General features: G+C 47.2%; 1 protein-coding gene across 3 annotated transcripts in view; it reads left to right on the forward strand.

Moving 5' to 3' along the window:
• The window catches only part of Polr1A (RNA polymerase I subunit RpI1), a 314,770-nt gene that overhangs the window by 269,066 nt on the left and 28,988 nt on the right, over positions 1-16,716 (forward strand). For 2 of the 3 annotated variants that reach the window (XM_075673365.1, XM_075673366.1), the window contains exons 27-28: positions 1,537-1,617; positions 5,121-5,288. In XM_075673365.1, the coding sequence (XP_075529480.1) occupies positions 1,537-1,617; positions 5,121-5,288 (249 nt within the window). Of the gene's footprint in view, positions 1-1,536; positions 1,618-4,592; positions 4,718-5,120; positions 5,289-16,716 lie in introns of all 3 variants that reach the window. The other variant, XR_012823481.1, reaches the window with a different exon arrangement.

Consider the following 16,716-nt stretch of genomic DNA (forward strand, 5'->3'; position numbering starts at 1 on the left):
CCTTGGCGCTGTGTTGGCACAGCGTCAACCTGGCCACACAGAATACGTCGTTGCATACGCGAGTCGCACATTAACCTAGGTGGAGACCAATTGCAGCGTTAAAGAAAAGAAGCATTTCACCATTGTGTGGGCACTTGGCAAGTTTCGCCATATTGATACGGTGGATCGTTTGACGTAGTGACCGACGACCACGCACTATGTTGGCTGTCGACACTCAAAGATTCATTGGGCCGCCTTGCCCGCTGGGCATTGCGAATCCAAGAATATGACGTCCGCGTGGTTTACCGTTCCGGGCGAAAGCACTCCGACGCTGACGCGCTATCCCGATCGCCGGTTCCCCTGAAGGCCAGTCATGACTCCTCCTGCGAGTGCACATTATCCTCTCTGGACGTTGACACTATCGCTACTGCACAGCGTAATGATCCCTGGAGTGCATCTCTGCTCGACCTTCTCTCGGATACGTCGAAAGTTCCAGCGTCACGTACGCTTCGGCACCAAGTTCCTCATTTTGCGATTCGAGACCAGCTACTATATCGACGCAACTATGCCCCAGAGGGACGCACCTGGTTACTTGTCATTCCGAGAATCTTGCTCCTTTATAGTATTAAATTGTGGGGCGTAACGTCCCAAAGCTGCAAAGTGGGCTACCAACGAGGCCGTAATGGATGGCTAGGTTAGGCCTGATGACATTGCTGATAAAAAAGTAAGCAAGAGCTGTGCTTGTTTTCTTTCATCTGCGCTCGGTGCATAGCAGTTGCAAAAGCAGAGCGAGCTGATGTGTCATGCATGACAAGGTAGTGAAACCGAAACTGATTCATAGAAACAAGTGTTGTGGTAAGTTATAAAAGATTCAGGATACTCTGATGCTCCATGGAATTTTCTTGTATGGTTTAGAGTGTTCAGACCTTCATATAACATAAATGAAAAATTGTCATGTAAAAAATGTAGTGTCGTGAATCCTTTTAAGCTGGCTTCACATGCGGGGACAGTCTGGCTTTGCTCTGTGGGCCAAGCACCCACGGGATCACTTCACAAAGGCTCCACCAGGCAAGCTTGCATTCATACAGTTCGAGGTCTGCCCACAGAATCCGTGTGTTGACTCTAGACTACAACGCTTACATGTGTAACGAAAGCACTGGAGAAAAGAGCGTTCATTTCTGAGTCTGGCTCAGGTTGTTGTAGTTGTGTTTGCCACCAACGAACCAACTAAGTGAAAACTTGCTTTTGCAGTTGCAAACAGGATGCTGCACCAGATGGCTAACCTCATGAGCCAGAACAGTCTGACCCATGTTAACAGACTTGACACTGACTAGGCTGGACAGAGGACAGACTGCCAAATGGACTAACAGAAATGGCAGCCAGCATTTTTAATCTGGCTTGCAAGCGGAGAAGGCTGGACGCCACGAGTGCAGCCCATTTTTATGATACACGTGTCATGTGATAAGCTGCTCACTGCCGAAATCCCCGCTCCTGTCTGTCATGCCAATAGTCCTTTTTAAATGCTTGAATTTTCTTCTATTTGCATGTGGCCAACAGTCAGTTGTGAAGTACAACACTTGGGTTCTGGAGTATGACTATGACGATGCCAAGGAGGAGTGGTGTACATTTACGTTCCAGGTGAGCCAGCTTTTGGTGTGGCCTGCTTGGGAGTGGACCTGTGCATGCTTCTTTTTTGTCCTGTCCTATAGCTGGCACGCTGTTATTCACAGATTATGAATGTGATGTAGCTTAGAACGGTGGATGTGAGACGAGACAAAATTAGCACACAAGGTAATCTTTGTCTGTTTCGCATCTACTGTGCTACAGTACATCATTTTCTATCAAAGCCAACCATCCAAATTTTCTGTTCTGCTGTGATTATGAATGGCCATTATGATTATTATGAGGTACTAGGAGAGTGTTGGCCTTTGGTGTCCTTTTAGCTCTGCTTTTCAAGAAGTTGTGCCTTGTGTACGGATGCTACTGCCACTGACTTATGATGAACACCTCGATAGTGGACTCTGTCCTCACGAGCACAACAGGAGAAACCTGGAATATAGGATAAGGGACAGATGCCCGAAGTACTCTGGGACTGGACAATGAATCGGTAATTCTATCCGAAAATGGTGAAAACGGCAGAGAAAGTGAAAAGTTTGCAGTCACGAGAATTTCATTCTCGTAAAACAAGACAGCAGAGACTGAGGATGCACTGAAAAAAAATGAAAGTTTACTGTCAGACTTTTATTAGCCTACTTTGGTGAACCGTGCCTGAGGTCGTCCAGTCTAGAACCACTTTGCTGACAGCAGAAAGTATGGTGCATGAGTTGGTCAGTGCTGGCATGAAGCGGTATTCTCAGTCATATGGTCAATTTTGAGAGAGTCCACCTGACTCGGCACCAGATGCAGCAATGACTGAGCAGCTTTGGGCTCATGAGCAGCTTTTGCTTTGTGAAAATTTCTTGTTCACTGGCCTCTCGCGTTCAAAAGCATTCGGTTTGTCGTTTGTAAAATTTTTAACACCACATTACTGCATGTTAGCACATTTCTTGCACTATATTTTTTGTATATGTATTCTAATTATTGTATAATCTTTGAGTGTACTCTCCCCCCTTACACAATGCCTCTAAGGGCCTATCTAATAAAAAGTAAAAAAAGCAGTGTTCCTGCAGTGCTATGCACGCTGTCTTTCTGCCAGGAATGCTGTTGCTCATTTACATAGAACGGCGTCGCTGTAGACGCCAACACACCCTGTGCCGAGTCAATGAAATCTTGCAAAAGTAATCGACCGAAAATGCGGGTGTTTCCCGACAAATGTTCGTCTAGCAATGTGAAATCCTCACATAATGATTGCTGGGGTGTACTAAACCAGTGTGCTTGAATTGAGGGCCGTATTTTCACGTCCTCACTTTCAGTGATGCGACATGGCCCCTATTCTCAATCACAGCTGCTCATGCAATGGCCTTCATCTCATGCGCATTAACAAGTTCGCGTCGGTGGACTTGCTTTATTTTTTCTGCAAACCACAGACAAACTTAATACACACCAAGCTTCACAATATGCATGCATTATGCATGGTACACAAATTATGTTTCACTACAGGTAGGCAGCGATCTGGCCATGTCATTTGAAATGGGCAACTGAGAATTAAGATGGCAGCCAGAATATGTTTCTGGTATCTGAAATCACTTTTGGCACTTCACTGTATTTGTTAACAAAAACTGGTGGCACCCACACAAGCGTGCCATGGCAGTATTTTATGCAATTTAAGTTGGCTGAAAATGTGTTTGCGTACTTTTTGTACTTCAGGTTAGCATTACGTGGGTAGGTAATTTGGTGACTAACATTCTGACAAATTTCGTTAATGTGGGATTGCGGTTTAGTGACATTTGGTTGTCGAGAGATACGAAATGCATTGAATCCTATGGGCGATTGCCAGCGATGCAAAAACGTTTTGTTGTGGCGAGAATTTCATTGCCTCAGGCTTTTGTTATTACGAGTTTCAACTGTACTGTAAGTTCACTGCCAATTTTACTTTAGTATTATTTATAAATTCATGACTCACAACCTTATAGAAAACACTGGCATCATTTTATTTAGATTTGAGTTACACATTTAGTGTGATATGTAGCTTGATTTAGTATCCTTATGTGGCTTTTGTGTTTTCATAGTTATATTCCACTATGTATGTCTTTAGGCATACATATCATGCCTATATATAAACATTGCTCACTGCTGTAATATTGTTTTGCCCACAAAAGGCGTTACTTTGAAGCCGGGTAGAGTTAGATGCGATGGCCTTGATCAGCTGAGTGCCTGTCGATATTCAGCTAGCCAGCCGCACATCGTCTTCTTCGTTCACCACTCTTCGGTGCCCCCGCATACTGTTTGTTGAGGCGTGAACCCACTATGCACGTAGGAGCGTCACAATATTTATTTTTTCTCACTGTTAGTATTAGCAAGAGGCCTTGCCCTTACAGTACTTAGCTTTGAGACTTATTTCTATGCAGTAGAACCCCGCTGTTACGTTCCTCACTGCTGCGTTTTCCTGGCTGTTACGTCGTTTTCATCCGGTCCCGGCATAGCTTCCATAGGATCCAATGTATAAGGAACCCCGCATGATACGTCGCAACTTAGCACCCCGAACCCGCCTGGGCTAAAGTAGGCAACGTGCTCCAACCTCCATTTTGGCTTTTGACAAGTTTTGGCCAGGCTTGGCTGGGCTTGGCTATAGAACTGGCTGCAAGAAGCCGCACGCCAGTTGGAGAGGCCGCCACTAAGTGGCCATTCGTGAAAAATGCTCTCACTATCATCACTGTGATTACGATCACCGCATGGTTTTTGGACAGGTTTTGGACCTGTCGACTCACGGAGGAAGGAAACTCGGGAGAGGCCCTGACGTCACTCTTTGTCAAGCTAAAGTGAAGCTGGAAGTTGCTGTTGCTCATGGCGTTGGTCCGCCTATCAGGCCAGCTCTCCTCTCTTGTTTCTTTTCTCGCGAAACCACGCCGCGCCATGCACAACCGGACTGCTCGGACACGTGCGCTCCGCAGCAATACTAAACAATCGTTAGCACGTTAGCATGATTACGCCAAAGAGGGCAAAATTTCCCGCAGATATTCCTTCGTCCGTTGCCATTGCCGTGGCGCGGTGACGACGAGGAGCACGAGCCGCATGATGCCGAGGAGTTGCCAAATCCTAGCTTTGGAGAAGCCGTCGCGGCTCTGGATCTCCTCCGCAGGTACGTCGCACCTCACAGCGACGCTGACAGCAATGAGGCCTTCCAGGCTATTGAGAAACGTGTGGTGATTTCTAGCGAGCGAAAGAAACGGCAAGCCACCATTCTAGACATTTTAAAGTCCTAAGTGCACTCTGTGGAAATAAATTGTCTATAGTTGAAGCTGCACTTTTTTCATTCATTTTCGGAGCTTTCCTCACTGTTGCGTTTTTCCGGCTGTTACGTTTTTTTCCCCCGGTCTGGTGAAAAACGTATGAACGGGGTTCTACTGTATATATGATTCCATACCTGAATGTATTATGGGTAACAAAATAAATAAATTGAAAATAATCTTTGCTAACACATACTTCAAGACATATGTAGTAAGGGACCCAATTCAGATGTTTTTCATTCCTTTGCTGTGCAGCTTGAGCTTAAAGGGAGCAAATTTGACTTCACCTCGCTGGTGGAAGAAGAGTCTGCAAAAGCAGTGTTCCATTCCGTGCCTAGCATTACACGGGCCTTCCTAGTCAAGGACACCAAGGACAAGTCGGGGTGTGGAAAGATGCTCCAGACAGAAGGCGTCAACTTTGTGGTGAGTCCTTTTCCTCTGTTTTGACTTCATTCATTTTTTGCTTGTGAAGGAAAACAGCCATGTTGAAACAACAAGCCCAGTGTCGCGCGCTTCTCCAATTCAATTTTTGACCATGTGGGCAGGCTGTCTTGGTCTGTAACACAAGCATTTTCTAGATTTTGTGTTCTACAGTGTCTAGTTGGAGACATCAAAATTTTCGTTCATGCGTTTGTTGATTCAAACGTTGCGTCATGCTTCAGGGAGCACGATACACACAGCGGGATTCATATATATCCGATAAATAATTTAATAACAGCATTATTATACCGAGCGATTTTGGTTTCGGTTTCTGGGCTCCGGGGGATGCTATGACGTCACAGAGGAGGAAACGCAACATGGCTTGGTCACGTGGCCCACAAAAAATAGTGACGTAAAACTATGCTGCGTCGTCTGCTCACGCATACGCGTGCTCTGCCAGCAGAGGTCAACCACTGGCGATTCGAAGTGCATGTCGCGATTATTATAATTTTTGCGAAGAGCGACAACAACGGTAAGAAAATATTGCGGCTTGTGAGAGTCGGTGATTCATTCCGAAGCGCCGTAAGCTTTAGCTTTGAAGTGAACCGAACTACTACGTCAAACTCTTGCCTTTGCTTCGTGTTGTCGACAAATTCAACTTCGCCCTGCCATCTGCTAGCCGCCTGGTTAGCTCAGATGGTAGAGCGGCTGCCCCGGAAAGGCGGTGGTCCCGGGATTGAGTCCCGGACCAGGACGAATTTTTCTTCAACTCTGAGGCTTTTCTTTCGAGGAACCCATATGGGTTTCCTTTGTAGCAACTGCTACGAACGGGTGGATGTCTGATTTTCCCTTTATTCATTACTTCTCTCCACCTTGCGGGTTTCCGCAGAACTACTACGTCAAACTCTTGCCTTTGCTTCGTGTTGTCGACAAATTTGACTTCGCCCTGCCATCTGCTAGCCGCCTGGTTAGCTCAGATGGTAGAGCGGCTGCCCCGGAAAGGCGGTGGTCCCGGGTTCGAGTCCCGGACCAGGACGAATTTTTCTTCAACTTTGAGGCTTTTCTTTCGAGGAACCCGTTTGGGTTTCCTTTGTAGCAACTGCTACAAACGGGTGGATGTCTGATTTTCCCTTTATTCATTACTTCTCTCCACCTTGCGGGTTTCCGCAGAACTACTACGTCAAACTCTTGCCTTTGCTTCGTGTTGTCGACAAATTCGACTTCGCCCTGCCATCTGCTAGCCGCCTGGTTAGCTCAGATGGTAGAGCGGCTGCCCCGGAAAGGCGGTGGTCCCGGGTTCGAGTCCCGGACCAGCACGAATTTTTCTTCAACTCTGAGGCTTTTCTTTCGAGGAACCCGTATGGGTTTCCTTTGTAGCAACTGCTACGAACGGGTGGATGTCTGATTTTCCCTTTATTCATTACTTCTCTCCACCTTGCGGGTTTCCGCAGAACTACTACGTCAAACTCTTGCCTTTGCTTCGTGTTGTCGACAAATCCGACTTCGCCCTGCCATCTGCTAGCCGCCTGGTTAGCTCAGATGGTAGAGCGGCTGCCCCAGAAAGGCGGTGGTCCCGGGTTCGAGTCCCGGACCAGGACGAATTTTTCTTCAGCTCTGAGGCTTTTCTTTCGAGGAACCCGTTGGGTTTCCTTTGTAGCAACTGCTACGAACGGGTGGATGTCTGATTTTCCCTTTATTCATTACTTCTCGCCACCTTGCGGGTTTCCGCAGAACTACTACGTCAAACTCTTGCCTTTGCTTCGTGTTGTCGACAAATTCGACTTCGCCCTGCCATCTGCTAGCCGCCTGGTTAGCTCAGATGGTAGAGCGTGAGTGTCTGGCCCTAGTTTCCATCACTGAGCGTGAGTGTCTGGCCCTAGTTTGGGCGGTTGCGAAATTCCCCCCGTAATTATATGGCCGACCCTTTCCCGTTGTCACAGACCATCGCGCGCTTTGCTGGTTATGCTCACTGAAAGATCCTACAGGAAGACTTGGTCGCTGGGCCTTACGCCTCCAAGAATATTCATATACTGTCACCTATAAATCTGGCCGACTACACAAGGACGCTGACTGCCTGTCTCGCTACCCGGTCGACGAGCCTGACGACGCTGACAGTACTAGCGCCAACGGTATTTTCTCTGTGTCTGCCTTCGCTCACATCGCCGATGAGCAGTACCGAGACCTATCGCTGCGAGCACTTATCGAGCGTCTGCGCTCTACACCTACCGACGCATCCGTTCGCCGATATGTCCTCCAGGGCGGCATTCTGTATCGAAGGAACTTCCTCCCTGACGGCTCTGATCTTCTTCTTGTCGTGCCAAAACAGCTACAACAGACTCTGCTCTTTGAGATGCATGACGCACCCACTGCAGAACATCTTCGGATAACCCGCACGTACGACCGCATCCTCTGCCGCTTCTATTGGCCTGGTCTCGCTCGCTCCGTTCGACGCTATGCTGCTGCCTGTGATCCCTGCCAGCGTCGGGAAAGACCTCAGGTGCTACCTGCCGGTCATCTCCAGCCGATCATTGTCCCTGTGGAACCTTTCTTTCGTGTTGGATTAGACCTGCTCGGTCCCTTTCCCACGTCATCCTCTGGGAACAAATGGGTAGCCATCGCGACTGATTACGCCACCCGATACGCTGTCACTCGGGCTCTCCTTACCAGTTGCGCCACTGACGTCGCAGACTTTCTCTTGCGTGACATTATCTTGCTTCATGGCGCCCCGCGACAGCTGCTTACTGACCGTAGTTGAAACTTCCTCTCGAAAGTTATCGCTGACATTGTGCGTTCCTGCTCCATTCAACACAAACTTGATTACTTCATACCATCCTCAAACCAATGGCCTGACAGAGCGGTTAAACCGTACTCTTACCGATATGCTGTCCAAGTACATTTCCAAAGACCACCACGACTGGGACATTGCCCTTCCTTACGTAACATTTGCGTACAATTCTTCCCGGCACGACACCGCCGCATTTTCTCCATTTTATCTACTGTACAGTCGCGAACGTACGTTGCCCCTAGACACGGCACTTCCTCCTGCTGCGATCTCAGCAAGCGAGTATACTCGCGACGCCATCGCCCTCTCCGACCACGCATGCCAGCTTGCCCGTGCTCGACTAACGGCCTCACAAACCACTCAGCAGCGTCAGTACAACGCCCGCCTTCGTGACGTACAGTTCTCACCTGGTGCGCTCGTGCTCCTGTCGTCGCCCTCCCGTCACGTCGGACTTTCAGAGAAGCTCCTTTCGCTATACACAGGGCCCTACCGCGTGCTGCGCCAGGTGACGCCTGTGACTTACGAAATTGCTCCTGTGGGTTCAACCTCGTCCTCTCTTCTGGCATCTAGTGATGTTGTGCATGTCGGTAGGCTCAAGGCCTACTACACTGCTTCCGAGTCCGATCTTTAGTCGCTCCGGGACGGCGCTTTTGCAGCCGGGGGTAGTGCTACGGAACAATATGTGCGATCACGAAAAGGCGAGCAGTGTGAAGACGACAACGACGATTAGAAGCTAGCGCGGGCTGTTGCCTCTTGGCCAAGCGCAACGTATTTTCTTGTAAATATACTTGTACATAGCTTTTCTTCTGCGTCTTCCTACGTAACAGTATGTATATACTCACTGAATAAACTGAATTTTTTTCCCCGAAATACCAAAGAAAAGTAAGTTGAAGGTTGTGGGCGGGGGTGCATTTATTATGCAGGGTAAAATTTATGGGAACCTTTCTGAAACAGCAAAAATTGAAAAGTGACGGTAATTTAAATGAAGTTGGAGTTTACAAGTGTGTTTTTGTCTGCATGTTTTCATATGATACATCGTGAGAACAACACAGAACCATTGGAGTGCGCACACATGCAAGCACACCTCACTGTTCCACATCAACTGCTGACGATGGTAGATTTGGCAGCGTCACCTAATGATGACGGAAATGATTTGAAAAATGTTTTAGGTAACTTTCCAGTGCAGTAAAAATACACCTATACTATTTGCAGACCGTAACAGCGTTTTTATTGCACTTGACTCTGCATCGGAACCACCAGACCTGTCGTCCAGGTATCTGGCCGCTTCATCCACATTTTGGATCCACAACAGCTCATCCTTTCAGCCACTTCCGGCCATCTGCCGTTATCACAAGCCATCTGCTTTTTGGCATTACAGTGAAATCTTAATATAACGAACTACAGGGGACCACGGTAAATTGTTAATTATTCTGAAAGATTGTTATACTGAAAGCCCTAAAATTAACCATTTTGCCCACCAACCTATCAGTTCATAAGTTGCCACTATGTGAGCTATCCACAACAATGTTGCTGTTGGCTCTCGCCATGCACTATTGCTCTTTTCCATAGATTCCGCCAGCACGCACCACCGAAGCAATGTATATTAAGAGTGATGGGCGCAAAACAGATGTTGACGCTTAGAAACCTACCGACAAGGTAGCTACATGTTGCCTCCAAAGCGCAACGTTTGTTGCTTTTTGTTTGTTTTTTACATTTCTTGCCATGGACACTGCAACTGTCTCGCCTGATGCGGACACCTGAACTATGTCAAAGCGCAAGCACATGTAAGCAACACCGTCTCTAAACTGCAAAGTGTGCCTGTGTGGCATCCCCGCGAGTATGGAGGTTACATTTCACCGCATGCGTAGCTAGTATGGCCACAGAAAGAAGTGCGAAAGAAAGAGGTGGGCACAGAAAGAAGTGTGAATGAAGGAAGAGACACACCTCCATTGTTAGGCGACACCTCTCTGGGTGGACCCTGCAGGGGCATCTGTATCAGCAGGCGTTCGGTGTGTTGTGACATCACATACCCGAGCACACGAGAGTAGGACTCTCCCGCATGTAGCCGTGCGCGCATTAGCCGTGTCTGGGGAAAGGGGGATCCTGGAGGTTGAGCTGATGCTGGGTGTTTGGACGTTTAAGGCCCCCCGGCAGAGGCAACACACCTCTTTGGCCTCTGCTTCACGTAGACTGCACCTCCAGACTAACCTGCCTGGAGGAAATTTGCAGTCTCCTTTTCCTGTTTTCCTCTCAAATCTTCATCTTTCTCTCTTGTCTTTTCCTTTTTCCTGTCTTCTTTTCACTTCGTCTCACTTCTGTATTCTGGGTGGCAAGGGTTATCCTGGTGTAAATATGCAACCTTGGGTATTTTATATTAGATTACAGCGGCGATGTATGGCTGGCGTCTGCAGCTATTCTCCCGACCTTGTAGCGTCCCCTTGTTGGGCTTGGTAGTGGGTGGCCACGATTGCTGCTGAATTTTGCAATTTTTTATGGCAAATGCTTTTCCCCCACTGCCTGATCGCTCCCTGAAGAGGGGGCACAGCGATGAACCGTTCAACTTTTTATGCAACCGAAAGAGTCTTTCCCCAAATACTACGTTGTTCACATTCAGCATGAAACTAAGACAGTCCGAATGATGTCACCATTTTTTTTAGCCATATTGCTCACTGAAGCAATAGGCCCAGGTTATAAAGTAACGAAGATGGGAAGTGGCGATCTTCTGCTCGAAGTTTGCAACAAGCCACAATACGACAAGCTCTTGAAACTTGTAGCATTTGGGGACATTAGCGTTTCACTTGGTCCACACAGGTTGATGAACGCAGTGTGCGGTGTCATCTCGGAAGATTACCCTCTCGAACTTTGCAAAAGTGAACTACTAGAAGGATGGCAAGAACGATTGTTGTCAAGATGCAAAGGATAAAAACAAGGCAAGATGACAAAGAAGTACCAACTAGGCATGTAATCATCACTTTTGGAACCAGCATTCTTCCTGAATCAATTCAAACCAGTTACTGTAAGCTTCGTGTTAGACCGTACATCCCAAATCTACATCGATGCATCAAGTGCCAGTGTTTCGGGCATGGGCTGCAAACCTGCAGAGGGCGGACTGCTTGTGCCAAGTGCAGCTTCACTGAACGCTCTCCTGACCATTGCACTTCAGCAACCCACTGTGCCAACTGTGAAGGAGACCACCCTGCTTACTCGCGATCCTGCCCCTCATGGAAAAAAATAAAACAAATAATAGAACTCAAGGTGAAACTAAATCTATCTCTCCCAGAGGCACGTAAGTGTTTCTGTTCAAACACTCAGTCCAGTCCTTCCTATGCCGACGTGGCGCGCCAGGGGGCAGCACCACATCATTCGGCGGCTGCCCAAGTCACATGGAAAGTGACGGCGGTCACGCCATCAGCCCCCCTGACTGGAACAGCCAGCGCTGTTCCATCCTCTGCAAAAGAGGGCCAGCAGACACCTGAGCCTGCCGTACCCAGGGCCACCGCCTGTGCAGATCGGCCTAAAACACCACTTCAGACGAGGTGATGGATACGAGCACAACTCTGGCGTCTCAGACGCTCAAGGAATGGCGCAGCTCCCTTGATGCACCGGGATGAAAGAAAAATCGCATGTCACGGGGCCTGGAAAGGTCTCGTGAGCTAATCTAATCTAATCTCTCAGACACACAGCACAAAACATATACAGTCGAACCCGGCTATATCGAACTCGCAAAAAAAGCCTATCAGTTCGATATAGAGCATAATTCGATATAAGCCTGCTAAATAATTGGATGTCATAAAAGCACATACCATTTATAAAATCACTTTATTGATGAAACTAGCTTAGTTTCGCACGAAATAGTCCTGCATTTTCTTCTGCTTGGGCAATTTCGCTGCGTGCGAGACACGCACTTCCCCACGTTGTCTAAGGAGTCGGAGCAGCTGAGGCCGCAACATTCCGCATTCGCGCAGAAGCACCGGACTAGTGCGAGCGCGCCAATCACTTCGGAGGATCTGGGCCAAAGACGGTCGTTGCTTTCCTCGTAGTGCCCATTTTCACTTGTGCTTGGCACGATGTCGGCAATGCAGTCTTCGTTTCCGGGCTCTCCCGTGGTCGCGACACCCTCATTTGCGCTCACAAACTCGTCCACCGTTGATTCGTCAACAGCTTCCGGAAATTCTGACAGCTCGCTCCAAACTTCCGCAGCAACGACAACGGCTTCGTCGCATTAATCAGAATTTGCAGTCATCACCGAGCACGCGGAAGTCGGTACGGCTGAAGCTATTTTGGATGAACCACTCGTACACGGCCGTGCGTACGCGTCGGGCGCCACGGGCACTACTGGCACCGGGTCGCGAGTTAGGCCGCTTTAGCCCTAATTTACCCCTTCAAGATCGAGCCGAAAGTGCACCTCGGAATCTTGTACGTTGCGGGGACATCCGACTTGTCACCGCGTTCGACCCGGTTTATGATTTAGAGCTTCACGACGAAAGGCGAATTCTGCCGCTTCATCACGGCAATACTGCGGGAGAAGGTGCGCACAATGAATCAGATAAGCAGCGAGACAACTCGCACTTTCGCCATCTTGCACGACGAGGGCACAACACAGAACACCTATATATGGCACAAGAGCTTCTGATTGGCTGTCTGAGCAAGCGCTGCGGGCGGGCGGGCCAGGATCATTTTTTGTAGGGGGGTGTCGGCGGCTCCGAGGTAGCGCGGTCACGTAGGGAGAGCGGTTGGATGGAGCCGCGCCGCCGGCTTTTCCCGTCACCGCGAGGGAAAGCCAACTTCCGGGGGCACTTTCCGCCGCTTGACGTTCGATATATCGGGAGTCGCTACTAGTTTTGTTCGATGTATGCGTAATTTTTGCTATATATACTCATTGTAACTATACCGTGTCCAGAAATTGTTCGATACATGGAATAATTCGATGTAAACGGGTTCGATATAGTCGGGTTCGACTGTATTATGGATACACAGACATTACAGTGAAATGTGAGGGGTATACTCCACAACCTAGATGACATTAAGGAACTCTCGCATAAGTACACTCCAAAGGTGCTATGTGTCCAAGATGCTGTGTGTCCTTCACATCTTTCTCCAGCAGTATGCCATTTACCGAAAAGACCGTAACGAGGCTCTTGCCTCGTCAGACGGTGTGGCAATAGTAGTAGATGAGAGTGTTGCTTGTTGGCAATTACATCTTAAAACGCCCCTAGAGGCAGTTGCGGTCTGTGCGGTACTCTTTAATAAGTTGGTCACAATTACCTCTCTATAGTACATCCCCCTGAACTACCATCTTTCAAAAACTGAATTTCACAGCTTTATCTATGAACTGCCAGAACCTTATATTGTCCTGGGAGATCTTAATGCTTTGTGGAGGTAGTCGTTGTGATGCCAGAGGATGCTTAGTAGAAAGCTTCTTCTTCACTACACATGCTTGCTTGCTTAATGGGAAAGACCCTACATTATACAGTGTCACAAGCAAAACTTTCTCATCTATTCATTGAAGCATCACACTGAGTCCACTCTTGCTGCATCTGGAGTGGAACGCGATTAAGAATCCATACAGCAATGACCATTTTCCCGTCGTCGTAAAACTAACAAAAGATGTAGAGTGCTCTCCACATGTCTCCTGGTGGAAAGTCGATTGTGCGGACTGGACACGATACAGGGAACTCACGCATATGACCTGGAATGACATCTGTACATTTTCTATCGATGATGCAGTGGCATATTTCACGGCGTTTACAGTTGACGCAGCGTCATTATGTATCCCCGTAACAAATGGATTGCCCTGCAAGCGTCTTGTTCCCTGGTGGAACGACGAGCGTAAGGAAGCACGTAGAATTCATAGTGAAATATTAAGCGCGCACAATTGACAGGGACACAGTGAAGGGGGACACACGAGCGCTTACTCACAACTGTTTTATATTTGGAAAGATACAGAACGTATACGTACCCCAGCTATCAGAGCTGAGCATGTGCAACAAGAGTCGTCAGTAAAACAGAAACAGATTAAAAACAGATTAAGAAGGTTCAACCAGTATTTAAAAAAGCAAATTCACTCTCAGTGAATTCGGGGCAGTCACTGAAAATGCTCACATCAGTTCTGCTGTAGCACAGAAATCAAAATAATACTTGGAGCCACCTTCCAGATTCACCAACTACGGAGAACCTGATCATTTTCAAGAAATTAAAGTCTGAGGGTAGAAGAACACGGTGCCATGCCAAAAGGGACAGCTGGCAAAGATTAATTTCCAGCATTAACTCTTATACTGACAAAAGAAAAGCCTGGAACAAAGTGCATAAAATCGAAGGTCGGCAAACTCATCCTCTATCATTAGTAAACATGCAGGGAAATACTCTTGAGGATAAAGCTGATTATCTAGGGGCACATTTTGAGTACATTTCTAGCTCATTGCATTACTCAGATACATTCCTGAGGTACCAGAAACAAGCCGAGTGACTGTTTCTGGATCGGAAAGGCAAACGAAGTGAATCGTGCAACCGCCCTTTTAACATGGCGGAATTTCATGCTGCACTACATTGTTGTAATAAGTCGGCCCCTGGAAACGATCGGGTAGTTTACGAGACGATTGAACACCTACCCCCCGAAGCACACAAAACACTCCTACCTCTTTTTAACGCTATATTCTCTGCCAGCTACATTCCATTCGCCTGGAAGCAAGCATTCATAATCCCTATTCTGACAGCAGCTACAGGCCTATAGCTCGAACAAGTTGCCTATGTAAGCTTTTTGAGAAAATGACTAACTGGCACCTGATCTATTTTCTTGAAAGCAGCAAGACACTAGATCTTTTGCAGTGTGGCTTCAGGAAACATAGATCCACAACAGATGAACTTGTCCGCATCGAGACAAATATGCAGGATGCCTTTGTGCACAAACAGTTTTTCTTATCAGTATTTTTAGACATGGAGAAAGCATACGACACCACTTGGCATTTTGGAATCCTTCATGATCTAGCTGGAATGAGCATCCGAGGCAACTTGCTAAACTTGATTCAAAGTTATTTGTGCAACCGCACATTTCATGTTCGGTTTGGTAGCATTCCGTCTTGTCTATTTACTCAGGAGACTGGTGTGCCAGAAGGCGGAGTGCTGAGTTGTACTCTATTTGCTGTAAAAATTAACTCGCTTCATACTATCACACCACGTACAATGTTTTATTCTGTATATGTGGATGATATCCCAATAGGTTACAAATCATGTAATCTTAGTATCTGCAAGCGACAAGTGCAGCTTGGTCTGAATAAATTGTCTAAGTGAGCAGACGACAACGGTTTTAAACTGAACACTCAAAAAAGTATGTGCATTCTCTTCTTGAATAAGAGAGGTGTAGTACCGGAGCCCGTTATTGATCTTAATGGAGAATGGCTATCTGTGAGCCATGAACATAAATTTCTAAGCCTCATTTTAGATTCTAAACGAACTTTTATCCCACACTTGAAATATTTTAAAAACGAAGTGCTTGAAGACAATGAATCTACTGAAGCTCTTGTCCCCGCACATCTTGGGGAAGTGATAGAAGACACCTCTTGAGCTTGTACAAAAGTCTTATATGGTCACACCTTGACTAGGGAGCCGTTGTCTATAACTTTGCCAGGCCTGGTGCTTTGAAGATGCTGGATTCCGTCCACCACTTGGGTATCCGTCTTGCTACTGGTGTGTTCAGGACTAGCCCCCATAGAAAGCCTGTACGTTGAATCCAACGAATGGTTTCTACATCTCGAAAGGGCATACTTAAGTTTATCTTATGCCCTGTGAAATCAGATTTCCGTCATCCATGCCATTCAGTTATTTACGACCTTTATATGGCTAGGCTTTTCTTTAACCGCCCAGGCACTAGACCTCCTCTGTCCCTCTGATTGGAAGCACTGTACAAAGAAACGGGCGCCTCACTTTTATAGAATGTCATAATGGCAACTACGCGGCTTCCACTGCCTTGGAAGCGGCAGACCATCGAATGTGACGTCTCGTCTGCACAAATATAAAAACGAGCACCTGAAGCACACATACGTTCACATTTTCTTGAGCTTCAGGAGAAGTATTCTTGTGCTGAATTTTACACAGATGCCTCTAAGTCTCCTTCTGGTGTTGCTTACGCAGCACTAGGACCAGCATTTTTAATATCTGGTACACTGAATCCACATACATGTATTTTTACAGCGGAAGCATATGGCAGTACTCTCTGCAGTCAAGCACATCAAGCAAACGAATCTGACTAGGGCTATTGTGTTCACAGACTCATTGAGTGTAGTGCGAGCCGTAATGAATGTACGTAAACATAAAAACACTGTCTTTAATGAACTGTATACATTGCTATGCTCAGCTTATAGTAGTGCTAAACAAATGATCATACTATGCCGGGTACCTGGCCACTGTGGTATAAAAGGCAACGAAGCTGCCGACGAGAAAGCTACTTCAGCAGCTTTTAGTGACATGGACATAAACATACCCATCCCAGCCACAGATCTTACAGCATACTTGCGTCACAAGCTGAAAATCCACTGGCAGCAACAGTGGAATGCTCTGATATCAAATAAACTGCACTTGATCAAACCCAATTTAGGGCACTGGATATCTGAGAAAACATCAAGATGCAATGGAGTGCTCCTTTGCCGAATAAGA

The sequence above is a fragment of the Dermacentor variabilis genome, chromosome 10 (assembly GCF_050947875.1).
Source record: "Dermacentor variabilis isolate Ectoservices chromosome 10, ASM5094787v1, whole genome shotgun sequence".
NCBI classification, from domain to species: Eukaryota; Metazoa; Arthropoda; class Arachnida; order Ixodida; family Ixodidae; genus Dermacentor; species Dermacentor variabilis.